We start from the raw sequence: 19,068 nt of genomic DNA on the forward strand, positions 1-19,068 counted from the left end.
AGTTTCATTTTCTATCAAGGAGTGTTTTTTTATTGTAATTAAATCGAGAATTTCTTCATGACTGAGTTTTCCTTACTGGTGTTTTCTTTATAATGTGTAGGATATAAAAAAAACAAGTATGTTTTGATTACTTGATGTGTATTTTGCATGCATTCACGGCTCGCGATGCAGGTGTGTGCGTCGTCTGTTATTAGTGACTGACTGTAATTTAATTTACTATAAAAACGTAATTTGTCATTTAGTTTTCAAAGGACAGTTATAGATGCATTAGTTGCAAAATTTTAAAGCAGTTTAATGATTAAAACGCTTTTTATTGGATATTAAGTCACTCAATGCGACTGCGCATGACTTTATGGAGAGCTTACGACCTGCTTTGCCGGAAGAACTTGTGGTGCAACCAAACTGAGAACAACTAGCTAGTAGTTACTAATCCTCTAGTGTGGACTTTACATTCTAGTTTAACAAAGAACTTCCGAACAGCTGGTGCAACCCTACCCTGGTGTTTAACTGCATTGCTTTATTACATTTCTGCATTGGGCTCTCACATACTCTCTGCTACTTCATAGCCATGGTGGGTATTTCTCTCTGTCTCACGATGAACCCAGTCGACCTATCTCAACAGACTGGGTCATCGGACCAATCAGTTCAGATTAGCTTCGTGCTAAGGAGGGGTTTGGGAACAATTGAATAACTGAAACGAATCTTATAGCAGTCGCTTGGATAATTAGGTCAAATAAATGCATATTATAATAAAATAAAAGTGTTTTTTGACCTTGCATGCATACTAGACCCCCAAAACAAAAATATTACCATTTATAATGGGCTAAAGTGGACCAAAAAAAAATATTTTATATATATATATATATATATATATATATATATATATATATATATATATATATATATATATATATATATATATTATTATTATTATTATTATTAATATATTTTTTTTATATTGTACTGTATAGTGCTGTAAAAGCAATCCATTGTTGTCATCTTTACAGAGAACATTATGGAGAGTTATTATAAAGGAACACATTTTGCACAGCATGTGTTGGCTTTTTTTTGCCGTACAGAAGTGTGGTGTGCTCACGCTGAGAGTTCATATTAGGTAAATATGTCTGGATGTGGTGCAAATGGAAATGCTGTACTTCCTGTTAGAGGAATATACTTTCACCTCTATGAAGATGAAAGTGTCTGCTGGAGGAACCGCTCGTACATTAGTACCACATATATACATTCATGTTTCTAAGTTTAGGGTTGGTGAGAATTTATTTTTTTTAGTTTTTAGAAATGTTTCTTACAATATGTTCAGCAAGGCTATTTTTAAGTTTAATTCAATTAAATGTATCTTTATTTTTATAGAACTTTTAGCATGTAGATTGTGTCAAAGCAGCTTAACATAGAAAAAGTAAAACAACACTGTAAAAAATGCTAAGTTCCACACAATTCCTTCATGTTGCCCAACATGTTGATTCAACAAATTTTAAAATAATAGTTTAAACAAACAGCAAAAATCATGTTTGAGTGAATTACAAATAGTGCTGAAATATCCAATTTTGATATGATCTTTTATATATAATTTGAATATTAAGATTTGTTGTTAATAATAATAATAATAATAATAATAATAATAATAATAATAATAATAATAATAATAATAATAATAATGGTGGCCTATAATTTACATATAATAAAGTATATTTATTTAAGTGAGAGTTTATTTATTTTAAAGAGGTTATTAAGGATGAAAAATAATACAAAAACACATAAAAAAGAAAAAAAAAGTCCATAAAAATGAACCATTCAACTCAAAAACTCATTTTTTGTCATCCCTACTACAAACTTATATGAGCGATAATATCATTAAATGTTGACGGGGGCCTTACAATATTTTCCGGGGGGAAAGGGGGTCTCAGGCAAAAAAAAGGTTGGCAACCACTGGTATATATAATAGTATAGTTACTATATAATAACATAGTGTTATATGAATATAGCTCAGTGGAAATCTCGCCTCTGCTTTAGTGACTCTTCTGACTTTAAGAAGAGTCACTAAAAACTTGCATACAGCACCTTTAACCCCTGCTACTCTCCTCATCTCCTCAGGCTGTTATACAGCTATCGGTCGCTGCACTAGAACACACAACCATCGCCTGCCCATCGCCTCAAACAGCCTTCTCAAATGGACCTTGACTTTGATTATGTCTGAGTCTTTCTTGCTCTCTTTTAATGCGCAGAGCTGTTTATCAGCGGCCGTATGGATGAAGTGTATCTGCTTCCTCTAGGGCTCTATGGGATGCGCTTTAAATGCAGAAGGATAAATGAAAGGAACGGCTGCGAGAGAGACTCTTTACCACGAGGGCTCAATATTAAGCCATTAGACTTTCAACTTGATGTTGAAACAATGGTGGGGGGAAAAGTTGAGGACGATTATACTTTTGGAGAAGTCTGGGTAAAGCCAGTGAAGGCAGACTGGCAGATAATGAGTGAGAAAAGGAGTGAGCGCATGTTGAAGATGAGCATATCTGAGATCAGTCGCCTCTTTGTGCCGAGCGATCCTGACCTTGTTCTCTACACTATGGAGTTCAGGTTTAATTGTGATATTTAGGGAGGATTTTTTTTGTGGATGCATGTCTGAAATAGAAAGAGAATTTAAATAGCTTGGTGAGAACAGTTTTCCTAACGAAACGGGGAGAAAAATCACTTTAAAAAACCTAAGCTGGTTGATCTAGCAGGTTTAGTTGACCTCTCTGATTGAACCACTAAAAAACGCTAAAAACATTTGTATCCATGAAGCAAGTCTAGCAGACCACGATCTTCATGCATTATGCATTTTTTTCTAAAATAAAATAAAATAAAATAAAATAAAATAAAATAAAATAAAATAAAATAAAATAAAATAAAATAAAAAAAATAATAATTAGTTAATTAATAAAAAATACTATAAAATACAATAAAATGAATAAAATAATAAAAATAAATAAACAATTAAATAAATAAAAAAATGAAATAAAATAAATAATTAATTAAAAAATTAAATAAAACAAAAAATGATAAAATAATTTGTTAATTAATCAATAAAAAATTTAATTAAATACAATGAAAACTAAAATCAAAAATGAAATGAAATGAAATTCTCCGTGAACTGAAAGTTGCTACAGACTTTTATTGCAGCATGATGACGTATTTCAAGCTGAAATGGAATATTGAGTATGGGGCGGAGTTTTCTTTTGTGTGCTTCTTCTCTCATCTTTCACTCACAGCAAAATAGTAGTTGGAGGGGCATGGCTAAACATATCTTGCCCAAGCCATCAAACTGATATTGTTAGAAAAAACTGAAGCTTTATTCAACAACAACAACAATACTACTACTACTACTACTACTACTACTACTACTACTACTACTACTACTAATAATAATAATAATAATAATAATAATAATAATAATAATAATAATAATAATAATAATTTATTATTATTATCATCATACATTTAATATTGTATTTATATGAAACACAAAAATAGATAGCATTTTCTAATATATGTAATAAAACATTTTGTATGATTATACAAATAATTATATTTGTATTATTATATATTTATATAATTATATATAATAATAACAATAACAATAACAACAACAACAACAACAACAACAACAACAACAACAACAATAATAATAATAATAATAATAATAATAATAATAATAATAATCATAATAATAATAATAATAATAATAATAATAATAATAATAATAACAATAATAATAATAATAATAATAATAATAATAATAATAATAATAATAATAATAATAATAATATTTCCTAGAGATGGGTTGTGGTTGGAAGGGCATCCGCTGTGTAAAACAAATGCTAGATAAGTTGGCGGTTCATTCCGCTGTGGCGACCCCAAGATTAATAAAGGGACTAAGCCGACAAGAAAATTAATGAATTAATAAATTAATAATAATATTAATAATAATAATAATAAACAAAAAAAATCCAATAAGTTAAGAAAAAAATATAAAAAAAATGGACACTTTAATATTCCATATAAAAAATTCAATAAATAAATAAATAAACAAATAAACAAACAAATAAATAAATAAATAAAGTTACTTAAGGCTTTTATTTTAGCATGATGAAGTATTTCCAAATTAAATAAAATATTAAGTAGGGGACGGGGTTTTCTTTTTTCAGCTCTTCCTCTCATCTTTCACTTGCAGCAAAACAGTAGTTGGAGGGTCGTGGCTAAACATATCTCAAGCCGTCAAAATGACATCATCAGAAACAAATCTGCCATTGCAGAGCGGAAACAAATGCACCGATTTTGATTAAAGATTACCATAGCCAACAGTGTTATTTCAGTGGATTTACTTGCACAGATTAATTGTCCACCTTAAGACTAACAATATGCGTTAGTAAAAATAAACATTAACATTTTGACGTCATGCCAACTTTAAATGCTTAAAAAGCTTGCCATACACACACACGCACTTGGGGTGATTGAAATGACAGGCCTTTTACAACAACACCAAACACTTCCCTGGAAGACTGATGAATTTACTCACGCTGGGTGAACTTTACCGCCTAGCGATTCACAAGAAACATTATGCAAATCAGTTAGCACCACCTGATGGGTCAGTTTTGAGTGTTAGGTCAGTATTGGATACACAGAATGAGCTAATATGAGAGATTATAACCGCTGCTGTCATTATTAGGCTAAATACACACAGAAATCTCTTTAAGATGCAGTTTAATTCAGGCAGCTTTCTGCAGGCGCTAATATCATGATGCTAATTGCACCAGGAAAATAGGCGCTGAGTTTTGATATCTATAATAAGTCTAATTTAAATATAAAGAACGTGTGTTTGTGCTGAATAGAAAGACAATGGCTTCATTTAAATGCAGGCACGATGATATTGCAGTGCATTTAGTGCCTGATTAAATAGATTATATAATGAGATGACTTTTTTTAATGGAATATGACGGAAATTATGCAACTGTTGAGTGAATTTGTGCTTCTGTGTGATGAAAACACTGCAACTCCAAATTAATTTTCTTTATCAGTATTTCTTGACTTGTTTACCAGTGGATGTGTTTAAATATGAATATCACTATTTTTTCTTGTTTAAAGCATACATCAAAGAACACATATTCCAGGGTAAATTAATCTTGTTTCAGAGCTGTTTGTGGGTCCCTGATGTGATGGAAGCTTTAATTAAAATGGTATTAAAATATATAGATATATCTTAATCAGTATTTCTTGTTGTGTTTTCTAGTGAACTTAATATATGCCCTAATTTCTTCTTATTTGTAAGCATGCATAAAAGAAAACACGGACAAAATCTATTTGCCAATGAGGAAAGCAAAAGGATTTCAATTAAAATGATCTTGCTAAGCCAAATGCTTTCTGTGGTGAAACTGAAGCGGTATATAATAATATTATTAGATAATAATAATAATAATAATAATAATAATAATAATAATAATAATAATAATAATAATAATAATAATAATAATAATAATAATAATGACAAATATATACTGCATTTTCTAAATATATGTAATAAAACATTTTGTATAATAATAATAATAATAACAAAATTAATAATAATAATAATAATAATAATAATAATAAAATATTTTTATTACTATTCATTTAATACAGTATATTTTATATGAAAAATAAGACAGATTTTTCTAAATGATCAAACCATTTGTATAATAATAATAATAATAATAATAATAATAATAATAATAATAATAATAATAATAATAATAATAATAATAAATACTAATAAGTAAACCATAAGTAAATAATTTTTTTAAATATAATATGTTGGAAGGGCAAAGTCTTCCTCTGAAATAATGAAATAATATTTATTTTAATAAATAGTAATTTAATATGTTAACAAAGACATCTTAATGTTGTAAAATGCCTTCTACACAATGAAAATACCTGAATTTATGACACTAAATATTTAATCATAAATAACTGAAATTACAGACAAAAGTTGTATATAAGTTGTTGCCATAGTGGTATTAAATTAAAATAAATGACCAATTAATCTAAATAAGATAAAAACTTAATGTAAAAAAAGTATATATATATATATATATATATATATATATATATATATATATATATATACTTTTTTTAATTTAAGTTTTTATTTAATAATTAAAAAAAATACAATAAACAAAAAAAATAATAAGTAAAGCATAAGTAGAGAAAATATTTAATGATTAAAATCACAGGACGGCTAATCATTTTGACTTCAACTTTATGGGCTCTATTTTAATTATTTGGGTGCAAAGTCTAAAGTGCATGGTGCAAAAGCATTAAGGGCATGTAGAATCCACTTTTGCTATTTTAAGGACGCATAGTGTAGCAGGGTAGGGCTTATTCTCTTAATGAGTGATGGGTGTGTTTTTAGCATAACTTGCATTAAACCAATCAGAGTCTCATCTCTCATTCCCTTTAAGAGTCAGTTGTGTCGCATCATGGCTAATTTGCTATTTACATGGCGGACTTTGTAAGTGGAAAAACTGAACGCTTCACTAGCGAGAAAACAGGTCAACAAACCATCTGCAGTGCGAGAATAAAGAATGAACCTCCCCATTCAACCACATTACTTTCTCTTTACTTTTACTCTTTACTTTACTCCTTTACTTTTGTGGATAAGGAAACGCTGTTGTGCGCACTCCGCTGAAGACATCCATTAGCCTACATATTTAATTTAATTTGTTAAGTGCAAAGATTTGTTTCAGAACTGTTTCTAAATTCAGTTCTAATGTCCAGCCAATGAATAAATGAACAATAATAACGAAGTGTGGTCAAAAAACTGACTTATATCCAAACACACGTCCTGTTCTTATTCCACATATGGTGACGCAGATTTACACCCATGAGCACACAAAGTGGCGCAAATTGATTTGCTATTTGAACAACATGGGGCAAAATGTGAAAATTAGGGTTGTGCTGGTCTGAAAATAGCAACAAATCGCATCAAACACTTCTTGCATATTGCGCCGGGTGTATAATAGGGCCCTATGTGTTTTTAGACAGAAAAAAAATAACACAAAAGAAAAGTACAAGATGAAACAAAAAAAGGACAAAGAACAAACCAAAAGACAAGAAGAAGTATACACTTCTGACGGTGAACCCTGTGAACCACAAAGAAAAGAGAAACGATACTGGAAAAGCCTGGAAAAGCTGGCTAAAATAAATCCACACACTCACTTGAAGCACAGCCTTCTTAATTACGCGAGCCACATCCAGTCTCCACTCGGGGATGTCAGGGTTGGCCTCGTCCAGATTCGGAGAGAAAGATAAAAGCAGCGATTTGAAGAATTCTGTCACAGATGGAAGAGAGAAGCAGAGACAGACCCTTAATTCGGGATCTCATAAGATGGCCAACACCTTCTATCTGCCGTGATTTGTTCCAGATGATTTAGTCGAGCCGTAGCAGAGTTATCACTACTGACAGGTATGGAAAGGTTAGCGCTGATCACAAAAAATGATTACCGTCTATTTGGCAGTTGCCAGAAGGGAGGCTTTTTATTTTATATTTTTTTATGACTGGCTTGTGGTGTCAAGAGACAATTTCCTGTAATTTGGAACACTCAGAAACATCCGCTAATATATTCGATCAAGGTGAGGGCTATTTATAGATCCACAGATATATACGTATATTAAGTGAATCATTTGCAGCATATATCAAATCAGCTAGCATGTGGAGTTCTGTTGTCAACATGATGGTGATGGAAGAGACAGTTAGCTAATCACTGGGATAAAATGACAGATTTCATCTTGTTGATTGTAATCATGTGGCTAGCATTTCACAGTGTGCATTGTAAACAAATGAAATTATATTTGTTAAATTATGTATAATAACTTCGATTTTACTTACTTTTAATCAGGGGCGTCGCTAGACCTCATTTACTGGGGCACGTCCCCCAGTAAAAATCAGCAGTGCCCCAGTAAATCGCTTTGAGTAATGATTTACTTCATATGCAAGTGTATTTATTAAGAGTGGTATTCCCAGAATAAGGACGTTATTCTCTATGTGCAACCGAACCAACGCTGTTGAAAGCAGTGTAATCAAAAAGCAAACTGAACATGTGCGCAGAAAAAAAACATACCTACGCGCCTTACGCACCGCTCCTGCTTGACGCTGACGTGCTGCTCTGCTCCTGGTGTAAGTCCCGGCTTTAAACATGCATGCCGAAAAAATAGCCGTGCTGCTCATGCACCGTTTATGCGTTGTGAAACGAGCATAACAGCCTTTTTGCGAAGGTTTCGGCACGCAGTGAGTTTTGCAAGTTGACAAAACAAATATGATGGTGATCTTATTTGGACTAAGCATGGCTCCTGATAGATTTTTGTATGAAGCAAAAAGGAGGGCTCATGAGTCAGGGATGTAAGACTTAATAAAGCTAATTCTCAGCCAGGAGTCAGGTCTAAGACAACACACAACAGATAATTCTATAAAATATCCTTTTTGGTATTCTATAGAATTGTTTATAGAATTCCATTTCAATAAATTTAATATTCATGCAAAAGTTTTCTTAAATTATCATCACTCCAGTTGTGTCTTTAGATTGTTTTAAAGTTACATTGAAGATTAATTTTGGTTATGTGTTTAGAATAATAATTGTATAATAACAATAACACTGTTATTTGTTTATAATTATATATACTTTTATTATATATATATATATATATATATATATATATATATATATATATATATATATATATATATATATATATATATATATATATATATATATATATATTTTTTTTTTTTTTTTTTTTTTTTTAATATCATTTTGGAGGGGGAACTGTGCCCCAGTAAAGCTTTATGTCTAGCAACACCCCTGCTTTTAATTAAAAACACATTATAAAATATTCATTCTAGCTTACAGTTTTTGACAAAATCAACTGAAATGATGGATGGATTAATAGAAGTGGGTATAAACGCACATTTCGAAATGTTTATTTCTCTCTTTGGACTATTACTATAGCCCCGTTTACACTGTCAGTTCTTGATGCCCAATTCCGATTTGCTGCCTATATCAGATTTTTTTGCCTGTCCATTTACACATTCTTTTAATTGTGACCCATATCCGTTTTCTGTGTTTACACTTGGTATACAATTTTGCACATGCATAAAGATGGGTTCTAGCATCTGCACCACACTAGCAACGATAGAAGAAATTGTCTTGTTTTTGACTGAATGAATGAATGAATGAACCAACAAAAGGACAAATTAATGATCAAATGGATAAATGAATGATCAACTGAATGAATGAATGAATGAATAAATGAATAAATGAATGAACCAACAAACAGACGAATTAATGATTGACTGAACAAATGAATGATTGAATGATCAAATGAATGAATGAATGAATGAATGAACAAACCAACAAACAGACAAATGAATGGTCAAATGAATAAATGAATGATCAAATGAATGAATGAATGAATGAACAAACGGATGAATGAATGATTAAATGAATGAACCAACAAACAGACAAATGAATGATTGAATGAATGAATGAACAATTGGATTATTGAATGATTAAATGAATGAATGAATGCATGCATGAACAAATGAATGAATGAATAAACCAATAAACGGATGGATGAATCATTGAATGATCAAATGAATGATTGAATTATTCAACAAAAGGATGAATGAACGAATGAATGAATGAACGAACGAACCAAAAAATGCACAAATTAATGATTTTATGAATACATGAATGAATGAATGATTGAATGAACTAACAAATTGACGAATTAATGATTGAATAATTAAATGAAGGATCAAATGAATGAATGAATGAATGAATGAATTAACCAACAAACAGACAAATAAATGACTGAATTATCAAATTAATGAATGAATGATTGACCCAACAAATGGATGAATCAATAATCAAATGAATGAATGAATGAATCAATCAATCAATGAACCAACAAATGAATGAATGTATGAATGAATGAATGCTTACCCTGTATTGCGATGGTTCTGCTGTCCTGCAGTATGGAGTCTCCGGATGAGACCTGGACAGTCACAGTGGCCATGCCCTCACTGCTGAACGTGTGGGAAATACTGCTGTCTAGCGTTACTATCGGCTAACCACACAAACATAGCAAACACAAAACCAAAATCAGTCAACACAACAGCACATAGAAACTGTAAACTCCAAGACTTCCTGAAAAAACTGAAACAAACTTAACTAAGTGCTAGGAAAACTATAAAAAGAATATAAATTTGTACAGATACTATTTGGATGCTAAATTAACCACAAAGCTATTAACAGGTGACCAAAGACTTTTATAATACACAATGAAATTAGCAAAAAAAGCTAAATACATAAATAAGCCAAACACGAATAAGCTAAAAATGAATAGCACCATCAGCTTCATTGATGTTCATGGTAAACAAGCATAAACTAAAGAACACATCTTAAACTAAATACCACAAAAAACGACAAGAACAAGAGCTACATTATTAACGGTTCATCGCTCCTCCTCTGTTTATCTTCCACCGTAAAATATCTCAGAGGCCTTTGCCCAACAAAGCGAGGCAGAAAATCTGTAATTAGGAGCCAGTTGTACCTCAGTGCTGTTCCCTAGCCACCAGAAATAGGTGAGCGTTCTGAAATGAGAAGGCCAGACCACTGCCGTCAGGTTCACCTCCTTATTCTTAATGACCACATATGGAGCCAACAGCTGAATATGCTCCACAGGGCCTGAAACACACACACACAAACACACACATAGACATATATAGTCAATGAAGGAACAGCAAATAGGCAAAAGTGTTCAAAATAAATAAATAAATACATTTTTCGTTTTTTAAGCCAGTGGGTTGAGTAACTAGACGAAGTGCAATGAAACCCAAGCAGAACACAGGGGTCTCGAGACCTGTTTTTAAAAGATTGAGTATTTTTAACTTGGCACAGCATTTTAGAAACGCAACACTCGCAGTGGGATGCTTCAAAAAAATGAAAAATACAGCCAAGAAGTTAGTCAGCATGTGTACGGATGAAGCGGAGGTGTTTTAAAGAGGATGGATTCAAACAAGCTAGTTTTCCGAGAGTTTTGTTGGGCTAACTGTCTGAAGCACAACATGCCAACTGCACTAGCACTACAATATTAATAGAAGGATATAAATATGAGTTACATTATTAAAATGTATGCAAATGACCTTTTGCTGAACCTTAATTTGCTCACAATAATAATATTATAAACATTACTAAATTATAATGTACAACAAAAGGATCTGTTGTTATTTTCTAAGAAGATAAACTTAAAAAAAATTTAGTTGAATCAAATTAACTTTTCTAGTCATCTCAACTTATTTGAATCAAACTTACTTAAAAAAATTAGGTTAAGCTTTGCATAACATGCAAATGTAGTTGGCACCTGATTAACTCATTAAAATAAGTTAAAGTACAATGAAAACATTTGTAGTCATGACTTTTTGTCATATTATTTTTTAGCTGAGTTTATAAGATTAATGGATCCAGTTTGAATTAGTGATCCACTGACTCTCTCATTCAAATGATTCATTCCAAACTGCCGATTCATTAAGAAACAAAACAGAAGCTGCTTCTGAAATCCCCTAGTAGTCGAGAAGGTAATACATCTAGAAGAATTAAAAGTGCATTTTATATAGTATGAATGTGAGTAATATGAATGAAATTTGGACGCACTACATCCACCAATTGTCAATATCGCAAGCAGCCACCAGGAGGCCATCAAAGTGATTTTGGTTACAGGACATGAGCTGAACCACTGAGTGGAAGCAAAGTCATTCAAAAGCAAGACTGCAAGGTTAGCAAAACTAAGATTAACAATATGTACCCCAGGGAAATAGACCCGGGCCTTTTTTTGTGATGGATGCTAATAGAGAAGTGGTTTCACTATGATGACTAAGCTTTATATATTTATATATATATATATATATATATATATATATATATATATATATATATATATATATATATATATATATATATGGGGCATCACAGTGGCATGATCGCCTCACAGCAAAAAGGTCACCGGTTCGAGCCTTGGCTGGGTCAGTTGGCATTTCTGTGTGCAGTTTGCATGTTTCCCCCGTGTGCGTGTGGGTTTCTTCCGGGTGGTCCGGTTTCCCCCACAAGTCCAAAGAAGACATGTGGTATAGGTGAATTCGGTAAGCAAAATTGTCCGTAATGTATGTGTGTGAATGAGTGTGTATGGATGTTTCCCAGTGATGGGTTGCAGCTGGAAGAGCATCCGCTGCTTAAAACATATGCTGGATAAGTTGGCAGTTCATTGTGCTGTAGCGACCCCAGATTAATAAAGGGACTAAGCCGAAAAGAAAATGAATGAATGAATGAACATACTTTGTTTAACGGAGAGAAGATTTCTTCAACACATTTCTAAACATAATAGTTTTAATAACTGATTTCTTTTATCTTTGCCATAATGACAGTAAATAATATTTGACAGGATATTTTTCAAGACACTTCTATACAGCTTAAAGTGACATTTAAAGGCTTAACTAGGTTAATTAGGTTAACTAGGCAGGTTGGGGTAATTAGGCAAGTTATTGTATAATGATGGTTTGTTCTGTAGACATTCGGAAAAAAAAATGACGTAAAATTGGACTAAACTACAATGAACACAAATATATATGATATTATATATGATATGATATGTTAAGCTATGCTATTGCTAATTGTTTTATATTCAAGAATAAACTATGAACTGGTGCTTTCAGTATGCACTCAATAAATTATATTTGCAACTTGCTCAAACTAATTATTTAAAATGAGTTTTTTGGAGGCAACTGAATTGTTTTATGTTCAATTTACTTAAGTTAATATAAACTTAATCAATTTGTGTTGGGACAACATGAAAGAACTGCGCGGAACCCAGAATTTTTGGCAATAAATGTCACTCAAGATGATAATCAAACTCACATTAGAAATACATAAACTACTATTTTTTTTTTCTTCTAGAAATCAGAAATGACATGAAAGGTTTAAAATAAAAACAAATTAATAAAATAAATACTACTTTTGGAGATAAACTAATGCTTAATTATTAGCTAATAAACACATTTTTCTTAGAAGGTTCGTTTTTTTTTTCTTCTTTAAAGTAAATTGAATAAAACAGGTCACAATCAGAAACCATAATTTCAGCACTTAATCCAATATCAAAATGTACTTCACTTTTTCACTTTTTTCAGTGCATAATGCGCAAATGTCCTTTTCAAATATTTCCACAAGGAAGAATGTAATGTAATGTGTATTTATTTAGCGCATTTATCATGTATGGCTGTGCACTCAAAGCGCTTCACAATCATGATGGGGGGTCTCTCCACTCCACCACCAGTGTGCAGCATTCACTTGGATGATGCGACGCCAGCCACAGGACAACGGCACCAGTGCGCTCCCCACAAGCCAGCTATAGGTGGAGTGGCGAGACCGTGATAGAGCTAATTCGGTGGATGGGGATGATTGGGAGGCCATGATCGATAAGGGCCGATGGAGGGAATTTGGTCAGGACACCAGGGTTATACCCCTATTCTTTATGAGAAGTGCCATGGGATTTTTAATGACCACAGAGAGTCAGGACCTCGGTCTCATCCAAAAGACAGCACTCACTGACAGTATAGTGTCCCTTTCACTATACTGGGGCATTAGAACTCACACAGACCACAGGTTGAGCACCCCCTGCTGGCCTCACTAACACCACTTCCAACAGCAACCTAGTTTTCTCATGTGGTCTCCTATCTCGATACTAACCAGGCTCAGCCCAGCTTAGCTTCAGTGAGTAACCATTCTTGGGCTACAGGGCGATTTGGCTGTGGACATTTTCAAGAACATTTTCAAAAATCATTCATAGGAACACTTTCAAAAAGTCTAAAAGGCTTAAAAAGAAAGAAAGAGTGGGACAGATTGCCAAAAAACTGATGAAAAAAGTGATTTTATATTAATGGATGTATGACGCAAACCTCCCATAGAGGTCACTTTCACAACCAGTTTTCAATTCTGTGAATATGCGTGACCGACTTGAAAATGATAGAAATCTGCATGAGAAAACTTTTCCTTTATGCAAATTTCTACATTTGCAGATTCCTATTGGTCATTTTTGTTTTCTCTGAGCTGTATTATTCGCCCTTCCCCAGCTGCGATTTTAGCTCATTTAAATGGTCCGACCAATTCCTTTTTCTGTGTGTAATTAAATAAGTCAGCTTTATTATTTACCGCACATCAGAAAATAAAAGTTGGACCTAATTGCTCTCATCTGATCACAAGTGCCCACCCACTGTTTATTTGTGAAAAGTGGAGATAAAAGCTGTAATTAAGCCCCACCGTCGACTACACCTGCAGAGACGGAGGACTCGTGCAGATTTTGGCAGACAGACAGTATGAAAGTCACCTACCAAGTGCATCACGCACATTTTGTTGTGTGTGTGTTTAAGAGATTTTTATTCAAAGATTCAAAAGCAGTGTCTTGTCTTTACTCGCTGGGTGGTTGCCAGTTTATTTATTCATTAAAAAAAAGAAGTGTATTTAACAGAACAGACAAGACAGTCTCTGAGTGTTTGTATTATTTTAGTTAAACAGAGAGCAGCGCTGATTCGTAATTGGGTTAATTAGAAAAATTATGCTTTTTGTTGCATTTTAAATAAGTGTGTTTTTGTGTTTTATTTCTTAATATCACCACATGGTTACATAAGAAGTAAAAAAAGACATACTTATCTAAAAAAGGTCTTAGTTTTAAAAGTATATTTAAAATGATATACATACACACACACATACATATATTTATATATACATATATACATATATATATATATATATATTCATTTTCTTTTCGGCTAAGTCCCTTTATTAATCTGGGGTCACCACAGCGGAATGAACTCATCCAGCATATGTTTTAAGAAGCGGATGCCCTTCCAACTTCAACCCATCACTGGGAAACATCAATACACACTCATTCTCACACATACACTACGGACAATTTAGCCTTGTATTTTAGCCTAAAATATTATCAGACATACTGTGAAAAATTCCCTGCTCTGTTAAACATCATTTAGAAAATATTTAAAAAAGAAAAAAAAATTGGGGGTAGGGGGCTAATTATTCTGACTTCAACTATATATATATATATATATATATATATATATATATATATATATATATATATATATATATATATATATATATATATATATATATATATATATATATATATATATATATATATATGTATAATGAATGAATATATAAATTAATAATTAAAATAAAGAAATAACTGATATATTGATGCTTCAGATAAAAATCTAAAGATCTTCAGATATAAGGATCTAAAGATATTTATCTAAGAATAAATAAATAAACAAACGATTGACTAAATAAAGAAAAAAATATTAATGTTATATATAAATGAATGAATGATCGAATAAATGAAATAATTAAAATAAATAAACAAATTAATTATTTAATTATTTATTATTATTTGTTTATTTTATTTATTATATTATTAATGATTAAATTTATTAATTAATTTAATAAATGAAATAAATAACTAAACGAATGAATGAACAAACGAATTAATGAGCAAAATGATACATAAATAAATAATTAAAATAAAGGAATAACCGATATCTCCAATGTTTCAGATAAAAATCTAAAAATCTTTAGATATAGAGATCTAAATATATTTATTTAAGAATAAATAAATAAATAAATAAATAAATAAATAAATAAATAAATAAATAAATAAATAAATAAATACTTTTTTTGTAAGCAGTTTCAATATTTCCATTCAAGACACAAAGTGTATAACGAATGCAATACAACACAAATAAAGAAATGAGCTTCCAGTATCAGAACGTACATGTCACGTGCAGATAAAGGGAGGATGTGTCGAACCCGAGGCTGTTCTCAGCCAGTGCTGTGACCCTGAAGATGCCGGCGCTGCGGTACACGTGTTTGATGCCCTCCTGCGTCCAGCTCAGGTTGGAGTAGGACACTGCCGTTCCATCTCCAAAGTCCAGCTGAATGTTTGTCCTCATGGAATCACCCTAAAAAAAACATGCAGAGTCAAGTCTAATTATTACAACTCTTTAGCACACTTCCCTTAATCAGTGTATCTGGCAGCTGAGACCAAAAACAGCTGCGGGTAACAGACACTGTCCCATCTGTTTCACAATCACAAAACACTGCTTTCAGTTCATTCTGATGTAAATCTGACTGTATATAATATGAGATGCAGGGGAGGTTCTAGGGGGTGGACAGTTTTGACCTATGGAATTTGGAAAATAGGTATTTACATTTACATTTACATTTAGTCATTTAGCAGACGCTTTTATCCAAAGCGACTTACAAATGAGGACAAGGAAGCAATTTACACAACTATAAGAGCAGCAGTGAACAAGTGCTATAGACAAGTTTCAGGTGTGTAAAGTCTAAGAAGCAAAGCATTAGTAAAAAAAAAATATTTATTTATTTTATTTTTATTTAATTTTTTTTGAGAGAGAGAGAGAGAGAGAGAGGGCACAGTTAGTGGTATAGCCAGAGAGGCAGTTGCAGATTAGGAAGGAAAGTGGAGACTAAACAGTTGCGTTTTAAGTTGTTTCTTGAAGACAGCAAGTGACTCTGCTGTTCTGATGTAGTTAGGGAGTTCATTCCACCAACTGGGCAGATTGAATGTGAGAGTTCGGGAAAGTGATTTCTTCCCTCTTTGGGATGGAACAACGAGGCGACGTTCATTCACAGAACGCAAGTTTCTGGAGGGCACATATATCTGCAGAAGTGAGAGCAGATACGAAGGAGCAAAGCCAGAGGTCGCTTTGTAAGCAAACATCAGAGCTTTGTATTTGATGCGGGCAGCAACTGGCAGCCAGTGCAAACGGGTGAGTAGTGGAGTGACATGTGCTCTTTTGGGTTCATCATAGACCACTCGTGCTGCTGCGTTCTGAAGCAGCTGAAGAGGTTTGATAGAACTAGGTGGTAGCCCGGCTAGCAGAGAGTTGCAATAGTCCAGTTTGGAGAGAACAAGAGCTTGAACAATGAGTTGAGCTGTATGTTCAGATAGGAAGGGTCGGACCTTTCTGATGTTGTAGAGTGCGAATCTGCAAGATCGAGCAGTTCTCGAAATGTGGTCAGAGAAGTTCAGTTGGTCATCAATTGTTACTCCAAGGCTTTTTACCATTTTGGATGCAGTGATGGTTGCTCCATCCATCTGGATTGAAAAGTTATGGTGAAGATTCGGGTTGGCAGAAACTTCAAGCATTTCCGTTTTCGTGAGGTTAAGCTGGAGATGATGATCTTTCATCAGGTATAATTGTGGAAAAGAGGTATAATTGTGGAATAATGAATTAGTGAAAAATCAATTTACAAAAAAACATATATATATATATATATATATATATATATATATATATATATATATATATATATATATATATAGTATTTAAAAAAAATCTAAAGTGGACAAATTGTGGAATAATGGATAACTGAAAATGCATAAAAAAATACAAATAAAATTGGAATGCATTTAAGTAAAAATTTGTAACGAAATAAAATAAAATTTACGAATGCATTTACGATAGATGCATTTATAGAATGCATTTACGAAAAAAATTGTAATAAAATAAAATACAGTAAAATAAAATTGAAATGCATTAACGAAAAAATTAGTAATAAAATAATGTACAATAAAACAAAATTGGAATGTATTTACGAAAAAATTTGTATTAAAATAAAATAAAATTAAATTAAATACAATAACATAAAATTGGAATGCATTTACGAAAACAATAGTAATAAAATAAAATAAAATTGGAATGCATTTATGAAACAATTAGTAAATAAAAAAAGTAAATTGTGGAATAATGAATGAGTGAAAATGCATTTACAAAAAATAAAAAAATAAAAAATAAAATAAATTAAAATAAAATAAATTAGGATTAAAATGTGGAAAAATTGTCAAATTGAAAAATAATGGATTAGCGAAAATGCATTTACAAAAAAAAAAAGAATAAATAAATAAATAACTGGAGATTTAACTGGAGATTTATTTATTTACATCCGCTGCGTAAAAACTTCAAGAGATTGCAGAATGATAAGTAATGTGACACTGAATTATGCAAAATACAAAAAAAAAAAATCCTGAATATATATATGTAGGATAAGCTAAATGTTAAAGTGTGACCCCTAAAATCACAAACGATCCCTGTCTAGACCCCCAAGTTACTGTAGTCCATAAATGCCACTGAAGATAGGAGCATGACAGATCCAAAATAGGAGCTTCTTATTTACAGGGGGAAAAAAAAGAATAAAAAAAACTCCCAGCATGAATTTATTTGCCTTTCTGAGGGAGCAGCTCATATTACTTCTCATATGTAATATATAGTCTGTATTGTGTTGTGGCTTACAGTGAGATCTCAGATATCCTTACGGGTCAATTGCAATCCATCGCAATCATAATTACTGTTTATGAGATGCAATATTGCAGCGGGAATATAAGATAAAAGAGTCAATATGACTCATGCGGCTGAGATTGAGTCCACAGTCACAGATTCTGTCATTTCATAAGCAAAAAGCGGTAATATAAATAAATCAAAAGAAAAAGCTGAGGTTGAATGTGTAGATTGAGTTACGTGGGGAAACATTTATTATTATTATTTTTTTCAATTTAAATTTTCTATTTTTTTATAACTGCCATATGCTTACGTAGTGAAATATAATTTACACACACAAAATTAGCATGTACTACTTTATTGTGCAAAAACTAGATTAAAAATCGGAAAATTACTTTATGAGAGTATGGAGAAACAAGAAAGTTACAAAAGTGTGTTTCATATTCGTAAAGTAATAATCAATCAATCAATCAATCAATCAATCAATCAATCAATCAATTCAACTATTTAATCGACCAACCGACCAACCAACCAACCGACCAACCAACGGACCAACCAACCAACCAACCATCCAACCAGCCGACCAACCAACCGACCAACCAACCAACTCAACC

General features: G+C 31.9%; 1 protein-coding gene across 1 annotated transcript in view; it reads right to left on the reverse strand.

The window, feature by feature from the left end:
- Positions 1-19,068, reverse strand: part of sorcs3a (sortilin related VPS10 domain containing receptor 3a) — a 352,179-nt gene that overhangs the window by 21,974 nt on the left and 311,137 nt on the right. The window contains 4 exon segments of the mRNA XM_056456597.1: positions 7,249-7,361; positions 10,032-10,155; positions 10,642-10,775; positions 15,928-16,114. Coding sequence (XP_056312572.1) covers positions 7,249-7,361; positions 10,032-10,155; positions 10,642-10,775; positions 15,928-16,114 — 558 coding nt within the window.

The sequence above is a fragment of the Danio aesculapii genome, chromosome 1 (genome assembly GCF_903798145.1).
Source record: "Danio aesculapii chromosome 1, fDanAes4.1, whole genome shotgun sequence".
Classification (NCBI taxonomy): Eukaryota; Metazoa; Chordata; class Actinopteri; order Cypriniformes; family Danionidae; genus Danio; species Danio aesculapii.